The sequence below is a fragment of the Halichoeres trimaculatus genome, unplaced genomic scaffold, assembly GCF_033239565.1.
Source record: "Halichoeres trimaculatus isolate MK-OKI-2021-1 unplaced genomic scaffold, fHalTri1.1 fHalTri1_scaffold_4, whole genome shotgun sequence".
Lineage (NCBI taxonomy): Eukaryota > Metazoa > Chordata > Actinopteri > Labriformes > Labridae > Halichoeres > Halichoeres trimaculatus.
The window spans coordinates 4171567-4182979 of NW_027437182.1; the positions used below are offsets into that span (position 1 = coordinate 4171567).

The 11413-nt window shown below is 41.6% G+C and overlaps 1 protein-coding gene across 1 annotated transcript; it reads left to right on the forward strand.

Moving 5' to 3' along the window:
• The first annotated feature begins 1028 nt into the window (after positions 1 to 1028).
• LOC141789675 (interferon regulatory factor 4-like) lies at positions 1029 to 10584 on the forward strand. The gene is made up of 8 exons (XM_074669211.1): positions 1029 to 1306; positions 1977 to 2163; positions 2460 to 2536; positions 3724 to 3862; positions 3945 to 4046; positions 6507 to 6884; positions 7480 to 7592; positions 9893 to 10584. The coding sequence occupies exons 1-8, from the start codon at positions 1109 to 1111 to the stop codon at positions 10058 to 10060; spliced, it is 1362 nt and encodes a 453-aa protein (XP_074525312.1). The 5' UTR covers positions 1029 to 1108; the 3' UTR covers positions 10061 to 10584.
• The last annotated feature ends 829 nt before the right edge of the window (positions 10585 to 11413 follow it).

An 11413-nucleotide genomic window follows, 5' to 3' on the forward strand; every position in this document is an offset into this window, starting at 1 on the left:
AAACTCAACAAAAGCACACTTTTTTGAATAGTTAGAGTTATCTCTCATGAGAAAACATCAATGTTTTTATTATACAGCAGAATGGATGTTAACATAGTATTCATGATATTTATAAATTTATTATTTACTGTTTTTAGCTAAGTAGAGACTGGTAAAGGGGAGTTTCACTGATTAAGAGCTGCAGTTAGTTTACTAATATGGGAGATAAAAGCATCAATTTTCTGAAGCACAGCTTTGACATTTTTTATTTCTTTTTTTATGATTCTTGTTTGTTTGTTTGTTTGTTTGTTTTGTTTTTGTTTTTTACTGCACTTTATTTTAGATATTTCACAGATTAATATTTTACATCCAAACATCCTGACTCATCTAACCCTGGCTGATCATACCCTGTAAGTCTGTTAGAAATCGTTTCTTGCTCTACATTTTAAAGCTTCTCGTTTTTAAATCGACAGACTGTAGTTTTAATAGTATTCAGTAAACACTACAGGTTTATTTAAAGGTCAGGTTTAGATTCTTGTTAACGGCTGCCTGTTTATAATAATCCAAACTGTTGTTGTTCCGTCTAATCTTCCACTAACAGGGAGACCAGCATCACTTCTGCAGCAGCAGGACCACTCTAACCCTCTGAAGACACTTTTCGTAAAACTTTATCATTTCAAAGAATTGTTTTCGTCCTCGTCTCATGACTTTCCACGTGTGCGGGTGTGTGACACTTCGGGCTGACGCCGGCTCAGGGTTTCCCCCGTGTCTTACTGGAGATCTGCCGCTGAGCGCGCTGATAAGCTTCACAGGAGACACTCAGAGACAGCAGCAGCAGGTGCGTCTTCCTCCCCAGCATCCCCTGCTCTGTGGCCCCGCCCCCCGCTCGGTGGAGGATTTAAGCGCTCCCGCCGTAAAGATGAGGCTTTTCTGATTGATTTCAAAACCTGGCTCCACTTTCACAGGTAAGAGCTGCTCCACGCGCTCACTCTGCAGCAGTCTGCGTGGGAGATCAGTGGGTTTAGAGAGTTTTCTAAACGTGGATCTGTTCTGACAAACTTTCACAACACACACGCAGCAGCTCAGTGAAACTTTGACAGGACCTGGAGGACGAGCTGCAGGCGCAGAGATGAACGCAGATCTGGATTACGGAGGCTCCGGGAGCAGCGGGAACGGAAAGCTCCGCCAGTGGCTGATCGAGCAGGTGGACTGCGGGAAGTATCCCGGCCTGGTGTGGGAGAATGACGACAAGAGCATCTTCAGGATCCCATGGAAACACGCAGGGAAGCAGGACTACAACCGGGATGAGGATGCCGCGCTTTTCAAGGTAAAACAGCCGCGTGGTCCAGACTTCAGTCAGGGGAGTGAAACTGGATTAAAACGCGAAAAAAGTTATTTTTAAAAAAGTATTCCGCCCAAAACAGAAAAAAAAGGTCTCTTTATAAGTTTGATCAAGATCATTTTTTCTTGTAAGAGTCATATTGACCAGTTTGTCCTGCACAAGTTGGAATTTTAACTTTAAAAAAGTTTTATCTGCAACATAAATCAGTCTGCAACAGTTTTTCCTTTTTTTATTTTTGTTCACTATCATTATTGACAGGCTATTCTGATGGTTTTTTGGGGTTATGTTAATATTTCTGGAAGAAAAATGGCAAAAATTGGCATTTGTTTTTTCCAGAAATCAATATTTTATCACTTTTTATTTATTTATCCATCCAAAAAAATTAAAAGTAGTATACCAAAACCAAAATTCTGCCATAAAAGACAATAAAAATATTTTAAATAGAAAAAATTATAATAAAAATAAATTACACACAGAATTTTTTTAATAAATAAATTTCCTTTGGCTTAGTAAATCAAATATTCCTTCTTTTAATAATTTTTCCATCATGAGAGGCTGAAAACTGCTGCAGACTTTCAGAGAGCATCATGTAGATTGCCCCATCCTCTCAGTCGCGACCCACATGTGTTAACTGCTCCTGGTGATTCCCCTGCAGGCCTGGGCGCTCTTCAAAGGCAAGTTCAGGGAGGGCATCGACAAACCGGACCCCCCAACCTGGAAGACCCGCCTGCGCTGCGCCCTCAACAAGAGCAACGACTTCGAGGAGCTGGTGGACCGGAGCCAGCTGGACATCTCAGACCCCTACAAAGTGTACCGTATCATCCCTGAGGGCGCAAAGAAAAGTAGGTCCAGCTTCACATCCTCCTTTATCACTTTTTAAATGTTTGGTTTTGGTTTCAGATGTCAGTGAATCATACATATTTAACCCTTAAAAGTGTGGGAGAATAAGTGAAGGTCTCTTTAAATGCCTTCACTGATGCTGAAAGGTCACTGACTCCTCACTCCTGCAGTGAAAACCACCACTGAAGGTCACACTGCATGATGTCAACAGATGTGGACTTTTCTCTGAGAGTTTAGTGTCTTTCTGATCAAATATCTCTATTTTTTTCTCTGTGTGTGTGCGTGTGTGTGTGTTCAGGACCCCGGCAGGAGGAAAGCCCTCTGAGCCCCATGAGCTACCAGGTGCACCCCTCCTATCCCAGCCTGCAGCCTCAGGTGATTTCCATACACAGGAAAAAGACAAAGACTGAATGTGAAACAGAGACAGTGGATGAGGCAGCGTGCATCAGCTTGGCATGCATGGATGATCTCACACACACACACACTCACACACACACAGACTGAGACTTGGTGAAACACAAAGATAAGGTTTAAGGGGAAATTCATTTTCACTCTGGTGTTAAACAACCTTTAGTTACTGGCCTCAATTAATAGGTTCATCCTTAAAATCTTCAAATCCTTAAAATTTGGAAAATCTTACAAGAAAACGATGACATGGGACGAGTAGATTATCCTGATAGACACAAGAACATGACTTTTTCTGGAGAATAAATCTTTTAAAAAATATATTTTTTACACTTTTTAGGTCTTATATCACTGTTGTCAGTTTGATACTACAGGTATCAATACCAAATTTCAAAAATGTTCCTAAATATTCACCATAAAATATAAAATAATACATGGAAATCATATATTTTTATAGATTCTAGCACCTTCTATCAATTTAAAGTTATATTTTGGCCTGTGATTCACCTTGTAAGAAAATATTGAATATTAACAGCCATAAAAAAAACATTTGCATTTGTTTTGAGATCTCAAGCTTCAAACATTTAAGGTGTATGAAGCTTATTTATTTCTCTACCATGTGTATTTTGTTTTGTTCAGTTTATTTTTGTCATATATGAGTAGGGACGGGTACTAAATTAAGTACTTTTATAGGTACCGACCGAATTCTGTCAAAAGTACCAAGTGATTCATGTCAAATCAAAAGGTGCCATGTTTAGGTACCTAAATGCATCCTTGTGACTGTGAGGGAGAGGAAGAGTAGGAGATTTTCCATGCTGGACATGAACACAGCATTACAAGGTTATATATTGAAGAATAAATATGTTAAATTAGAAAAAAAATACATTTTATTATCAAACAAATTGATTTTTTTTGCCACCCAAACACAAAAAAGTACAGAAAATGAGTGCCGTTAAGTGCTTATACCATATGGCAGGTATTGGGCATTGGTACCGTGTCGTTTCAAATGTGAAAGGTACCCATCCTTATATATGCCCTATATATGATCACATCCTTTCCTTTAAATGTAATTTATTTAATTTGATAACTTAGCATAAGCTTTGTTTTAATGCCTAGCCTTTAAAAATAGTGACTAACTTGTGTGTCCGTGTCTGCAGATGCCTCAGTACGTGCCCACAGCAGAGTGCGGCTGGAGGGAGTACTGCCAGGAGCCGCCCTCCCTCCCTGAGCTGCCCTACTCCCAGTGCCCCTGTCCCCCGCGCAGCCTGCCCTGGCAGACCTCGTCTATGGATAACGGTAGGAGATCCACCATCCAAGCTCAGGTGTCAGCATCCTCACTTTGTAGGTGTGTCTGTGTTAACCTCCTGTCTGTGTGCAGGGTACCAGCTCAGAGCGTCCATCTACTCGTACACTCCAGCCGACAGCCAGCCGTCACCTTTCAGTCTGGACGCCAGCATCAGATCAGCAGAAGCGCTCTCAGGTAAAAACTTTCACTTCACTTTTTTTTTTCACCTACACATCCTGAAATCAAGAAGAGAAAGGTTAGCGGTGTTCCAGGAAACATCCAAGACTGAGACTCAACAATCAGAGAAATGTGGCTGCTGAGTCGAAGTTGATTGGTAAATTTATTTTTACATGATGAAAATATTGTGTCTAAAAATCACTTTTTAAAAACTTTCTAAAGACCAGTAGAGTCAAAACTGTGAAATACATTTGGACACTTAAGAAGTACAAAAATTAGAAAAACAATAGGATACTTCAATGGACACTTCAATATCTTGTGTCCAGTGATCGTTATAGGAATGGCTGGGGCTGAGTTTACACGCACAATCTGTGTATGTAAGCATAACTGCTAACCTGTCATCCGAGGTTGCGGATTACTGCGCCCTATTGGCAAGAAATCAATTCAGACGAACTGATGTGATGGACGTGCATTGATGGAAAAGTCGGATCAAACCATATAACACAGATCCTTAATCCTGAAAGTGCTGATAGTCACAGTTTAGTTTGTTCTGCTTGGTGTTTAACTCTTTGTGCCAGTGGAAGACCTGACCCTGGTATAAAAAGGCTGTAAATGATTTACAGATACTAACTCTTACACAAACACTGTACTCTACATTTTGAAGTATGAGTAGCTGAAATTAGCAATTCAAGCTTCAAAGAAGCTCAAGTCTTAAACGTTCAGGCTTAGTTCAACTTAAGCCCCGTTTCCACCAAGCGGTTCAGTTCGGTTCAGTTCGGTTCCTCTTGGTACGGCACGCATTTTGTGGCGTTTCCTTTGACTAACCCCGAGACAGGTTCCCAATTTACTGGCCCATAAAGTCACACTTTTTGGTACCTTTCTGTTGGAGTGCCAGGCTAAACCGATCTTACCCCAGAAGGTGGCGCTAGAAACACTGCAGTGCAACAGCAGCTGCTTTATTTCTCCTAACGATTGCGCTTTGTTTCAAAGAGCTACATGCCAATCACATAGAAGACAAATTGCTGGATGTCCTCCATTGTTGCTCTTTGTTTACTGTGTTGTGTTTTTCTTATTCGTTGGATTTATTAGCCAGGTACACTGTGTCATGCTGCTATGCCGTCACTCAGTTATGTAGCTGATGCAGCTATTGGCATCCAGCTTACACGCCACCTACCAAGAAGGGCACAGCTGGCTGTGGAGACACAAACAGGCTCACTCTTTACCAATCCAACCTGTATCATACTGTACTGATCAAGAGTTAAATCTGCTCTTATTGGACTTTATCCTGAGTTAGATCTAAATGTGTTAAAATATGTGTTAGATTGAAAGGCTTTCCCAGGTCCTGTGCTACAATCTTTCACCAGGTCTGATGACACAGAGGCAGATTTCCCTGACAGGCAAAGAAACAAAAGAAATTAAAAGAACCCATTCTTCAGTACAGTTTCTCAGGGCCTGACATGTTCATCAAAGACTCGGGCCTTCAGTTGTGGAGCAGGTTTTCTCTGACTTTTAAACGGCCAAACATTTGGCTTTCTTACTTCATGACTGAATGAATCTTAGAAATTTGAGTTCCTCAAAGACTGACCAATCAATCTTAACATTTGTTCTTTGAACAATAATTTGAGTTTCAACCTAAAAATGTGCACAAAAATCTATGATGCTTGCTAGCTGGTCTAGGCAGATGGCTGCACACCAATCAGTCTGGCTCTGCTCGAGGTTTCTGCCTCTTAAAGCAAATTTTGTGTTTACTGTTGCCAGGGGCTCACTCATACAAAAGTTTATTTTCAAAAACTTGTCTTAAAGTTCTCACTGGTCATGGTAGATGGCTGCTCATCAATGAGTTTGGTTCTGCTCAAGGTTTCTACCTGTTACTGAGTGTTTTCACTTCATCACTGTTGTTAAATGGTTTCTCATTGGTGGATAAAGTTTGGTCTCCGTGATCAAAACTCGTGTTACACTTCGGGAATTTTTTGGGTAGACTTCTGCCCACCAATAAGTCTGGTTCTGCTTAAAGTTTCTGCCTACCAAAGGGACATTTTTCAGTGTTGCTAAATTGTTGCTAATTGGTGGATAAAGTTTGGTCTCTGTTATCAAACCTCATCTAAACCTGTTAAGCTGACTGAGGCGGACAGATGCCCACCAACAAGTCTGTTTGCCTGAGGTTCTGCATTGAGGGGTTGACGTTGTTGTTTCTTCAAAAACTAAAGTAAGACTTTGGGGCTGGGTGGATGGTTGTCCACTAATGAATCTGGTTCTGCTTGAGGTTTCTGCCTGGTAAGGGAAGATTTCTCAAGTTGATGTTCTGAGATGATTTCCTGTTGGTTCTGGAAGTTTGGTCTCAGATCTGAGCTTGTCAAAACATTTTAAGCGGCTTAAGGCAGATGGCCGTCCCTCAGTGAGTCTGATTCTGCCCGAGGTTTCTGCCTGATAAAGAGAGGTCTTATCTTCACGTCACTGACCTGCTCTCTCCTCCTCCAGACCTCAGCCTCCACGTCTCCGTATATTTCCACGACTCCCTGGTCAGAGAGGTGACCGTCTCCAGTCCTGAGGGGTGCCACATCACTCCATGCTCCCCAGAGGAGAAGCCCTTCCTGCAGTCCGGCGGTCGTGAGGTGGTCCCGCTGCCGGTGGACGCTCTGTCGGCACAGAGGAGAGCGGACGAGTGTCCCCCAAGTCCCCCGTCCAACCTGGAGAGGGGGGTGTTACTGTGGATGGGCCCGGATGGACTCTACGCTCGCAGGCTGTGTCAGAGCAGAGTGTACTGGCAGGGAGGACTGTCCCAGTACGGAGACAAACCCAATAAACTGGAGCGAGACGTGACGTGTAAACTGCTGCACACACAGGACTGCCTGTCAGGTGAGACCACAGCGAACAGATCCACTAATTCAGCTCCTTAACTCTTACTCCTTAGAGGTGAAAAGTTTTTTTCAAAGCAACAAACTTAAGATTTTTCAGTCCAAAGGTTTTGAAGATGTTTAAAGGATCTTTATAAAAAGTTAGAAAATGTTTAAAATCAACTTTTGAAGACATAAAAACTGGAGCACAGCCAACAGTCAGTCATCAGATCTGACCTCACAGTGTGTTTATGAGTCTCCAGCTCATTTACTGTAACTCTGTGAGATAAATGTCAGGTCTCGAGAACAAAACCCCTCAGAGGCTTATTTTAGATAAAGACTGTGGTAGACAAACTCTTTCAAGTAGTATTACATGATGAGACAACAGTCACATGACTTCTTCACAGTCACATCATCCCGCCCACATGCTCAGACTGAGCCAGCTGTGTCAAAGCCTGACAGCTAATTGTATTTGCATACGTGGTGTCAGCAGGACTTTCCATCCAGGCTCCCCAAAGGTCACACGTCTTCAAGTGAAATTCAGCTGAAATCATTTGAATCTGTCAGTTTTCACTATTAAAGGCTCACCTTGTCTTCCTTCCTGCTTTTCCTCTCAGAGATCCAGAGCTACGGGCTCCACGGTCGGCCGCCGCCGCGTTTCCAAGTCATGCTGAGCTTTGGGGACGAGTGTTTGGACCCACAGAGACAGAGACGCACCCTCACAGTCCAGGTGATCACACTCTCCTCAGTTATCCCCAAGGGTTGAAAAGTTTGAAACAACAAAAAGTGAAAAGTAGGATTTAAAAGTCAGAGAAATTTTCAGATTCAGCTCTGGATGACTAAATTTGGGGAAAAATAGTTTTTATTTTGGGACTTTAAAGAAAGGACAGTAGATACTGGGAGAATGAGTGGAGAATAACTTGCTGTAAAGAGCTGCAGGTTGAGACCAGAGCCGCCTGAACATGAGGTGTGAAATTTAGCCACAAGGCCAAAGGGTGATGGGATTTTCCTGTCACATATTCAAAACCAAAGATCTACAACCTGGATGAAGAAAGACACAGCCAAAACACATTAAAAAGCAGAGTGCAAAGAGCTTTTTTTGGTCAGTAGTATTATTTTTTTAGGACAAACCTTGAACTTTTAGTCCCAGGAACTTGTTCTCCCAGAGACAGAAGGTTTCCGTCCGTCCTGCTTTGATCTGCAAATATTTTGCAAATGAGCCGCCTACAGATCTTTCATTACTCATTGACACGACTGACTGCAAAACAACTCTTGGTAAAGCCATGGAGTAAAGTTATTTTTAAGCAAGTGAAACAGTAGTAAGATGCAAATGAAGCTGCTGCTGATTGTGAATAAAAAGGGGTCATTGAGTCAACGCTGGAGAAGAGACGAGAAGTGGAAGCAGACGTTGATTCAAACTGAGCTGAATTTAAAGCAAATTGTGAGAAAATATCTTGTGCAAGTGCTTAACTTTGAAGAAATGTTTTCCATGCAAAGTAATGCCCTAAAAACTCAATTTAGGCTTCATGCAATGCATCCTGGGAAATGTAGGCAACACATGAAACAGAAACGCCATCAACACAGCACAATCAGCTTCAAAAACTAAGAATTCAAAAGACATATAAGTAGGGATGGGTACCTTTCACATTTGAAACAATACGGTACAGATGCCTCGTACCTGGTACGGTACTGGTGCGAATTTTCGGTACTTTTTTGTGATAAAAAATGTCAATATATATTCTAAGATTTTTCATATTTATTCTGCAGTATATAACCTTACAATGCTGCGTTTATGTCCAGTATGGAAAATTGCCTACTCTTCCTCTCCCTCACAGTCCCAAGGATGCATTTAAGTACCTAAACATGGTACCTTTTGATTTCACGTGAATTGGTACCCGCTACTTTTGACAGTCTCAGTCAGTACCTAATTCGGTACCCATCCCTACATATAAGCATATCAAAGACTGTTCGAAAAAGTTTAAAGTACTAACACTTAAAAAAGTCCACATATCAGCATTTTACCTCCAAACCATTAACCTAACGTCTCTGTTAGATATCAGGTAGCTGTGATCATGTGACCAACATTTTCTAATGCCAAACACACCCAATGACAAATGGAGAAAATCCAACCAGAATGAGAGTCAATACCTGGTAAAAGCTGGTTTTTGGAGTGAGTTTAAAGATATCCGTCCTGAATAAACCAACATAAACACCCTCCTTACGACTTTTAAATCCAATATTTACCTTTCTAACTAACCTTAAACATCAGAAACTGACTCTTTCTGACCTTTAATGAATGGTTGTGATCAGGGCTTGACATTAACACCGGCCAACCGGCCAAATGCTGGTGGATTTCGGCAGTGGCTGGTATCATCGCCGCTCCCACTGGCCACTTTGGCGGGTTGAATTTAATCTCAAACATGGAGCAGAGAGACAAGCAAAAAGATGACTCAGATGATGAAAGCTCTGAGGAAATTTAATTTACCTCTCTTCATTGTCATTCTCATGAAAAAAGAAGTGATTTTCTGATTACAATCGTTAATAAATACTTAAGCAGACAGTGTCTCTTGCTGAGTTTTTATCAGTTCAATCAATCCCCTTTACCATTTTATTATAAACAATAACAAACTACTATTTTAATTACTATGTCTTAATAGACTGCATATTTTCATATGAAAGGAGCACAATGTTACACACAACTTTATCAGAGCTGAATACCTGATTAAGGACCTGTGGATTTGAACATTGATGTAGTCTTGTTTTGAGTGTGCATAGAGGTCATTTAATTTAAAGAGGTTGTAAATCTGTTTTAAGTAAACTTTAGCATGTCATCATCAGCTTTAATCATATCAAACATAATTATCCAACAACAAATTGTGGCCAGTTAAAATACGGAGTGGCTAGTAACTCAGGGATACCACCAGCCACAGTGGCTGGTGAGCAAAAAGGTTAATGTCAAGCCCTGGTTGTGATATTTGGAGGCTGACTGAATCTTCCTGACTCACCTGTCTGTCCCTCCTCGTCCTCCAGGTGGAGCCGCTCTTCGCGAGGCAGCTCCTGTACTACGCCCAGCAGATGGGCAGCCACTACTACAGCCGCAGCTACGAGCACCCGGGAGTCACAGACCACATAAACCCGTCTGAGGACTACCAGAGAGCCATCCAGCACCACCACAGCAGCAGCAGCCTGCAGGAGTGACCTGAGGAGGTGGAGGGACTAAAAACTCTGAATTCCAGTCAGGAGAGCAGAAACTGAGACGAGACGAGAGGACGGACGTGGACAATTGTGAACGGACATTTAGTATTTGCAGGGTTGTAATATATTTGTGTTTTTTTGTTGTGCACTATGGAATCATTTCACACTGACTATGCAAACTGACAGCGCAGGTGATTGTACTTTAGAAACTGTTGACTGTTTGTGCTTGAAGAGGTTAGTAAAAGTTTGGTAACCACTCTTATTCCCTGAAGTTAGATTAGAAAATCATCACCGCTCTTAGAAGCTCAGCAAACATGAAGCATGTTAGCCTAGCTTAGCACATCCACATCTTAAAACCACAGACTGTAAAAGAAATGGCATCATCTTGCTTAACTTGAAGTGAGGTTGCCACAAAAACTGCTCCCCCTGGTGGCTGGCTGCAGTATAGGTCAAAAAATCCATCTCCCCAGTCATTCCAGATGGGCTGTGGTCAAACTTTAAAAAATTAATACACCTCGTAGAAATGTTTCTCAAGTCTGATTGTTGTGGTGATTTGAAGATATCATTTGGCTGTCTTGTATTCAAGTCCTCTTTTTTTCCTGAAACGTTTCGTTCTCATTAGTTGTACGAGGTTAAAACGAGGTTTTACGTCACATTTAACGATGAATGACAGCTGCCGTTCTCGTGTATTTTTTTCTGGGATTGTAAAATATGTCGGGAGGTAGAGTCAAGAAGTGATTAGACTCTTAAAAAAAACAAAATTTTATTATTATTTCTGTCACCCGGCTCCACTCAGACTCCCTCAGAGTCCCTCATAACCTCTACTGCACAGACTGTCGCCTGAGATGGGGTATTTTGACTGTCCACTCTTTATACAGTCTATGGCTAAAACCTGCAGCAATGGAAGAATAATTCGCTGTTTTACTGGAGTTCAGAGCTGGGCCATGAAAAGGCAAACCATGCCACAAACTCACACCTTAAGAGGTGAAAAGAGGAAACTCTGAAGTCTTGTGGTGCAAGCGTTAACGAAGACAAGTGTAAATCTACACACTGAAACCAGGACAGCTCACTTGGCAGGTCAGTGAATCAGTTTAGTTGATGCTAATGTTACTTTGAGGCTGAGGACTGTTTTAAAAAAAAGTTTAAATGGGCTTCAAATGTCTCTTTCAGGTATCAATATCGGTATCGGCCGATGTTTACTCATTGGCTGCCAGCCATTTTTAGAGCATCTTGAACGATCTTTGAAGACCCAAATAATCTTGTTTTCTCTGAGTATGTAAACACCAAAACTACCTAGGAAGAGTGGACTCTCTTCTTTTATGTCTCTCTTCCTGGTTTTGATCCAAGAAACAAAGA

Excerpts from the sequence above, each read along its gene's own strand:
- LOC141789675 (XM_074669211.1), top strand. The coding sequence starts at position 1,109 with ATGAACGCAGATCTGGATTACGGAGGCTCCGGGAGCAGCGGGAACGGA. Across the intron at positions 1,307-1,976 it reads AGGATGCCGCGCTTTTCAAG|GCCTGGGCGCTCTTCAAAGG; the intron begins GTAAAACAGCCG and ends ATTCCCCTGCAG. Across the intron at positions 3,863-3,944 it reads GACCTCGTCTATGGATAACG|GGTACCAGCTCAGAGCGTCC; the intron begins GTAGGAGATCCA and ends GTCTGTGTGCAG.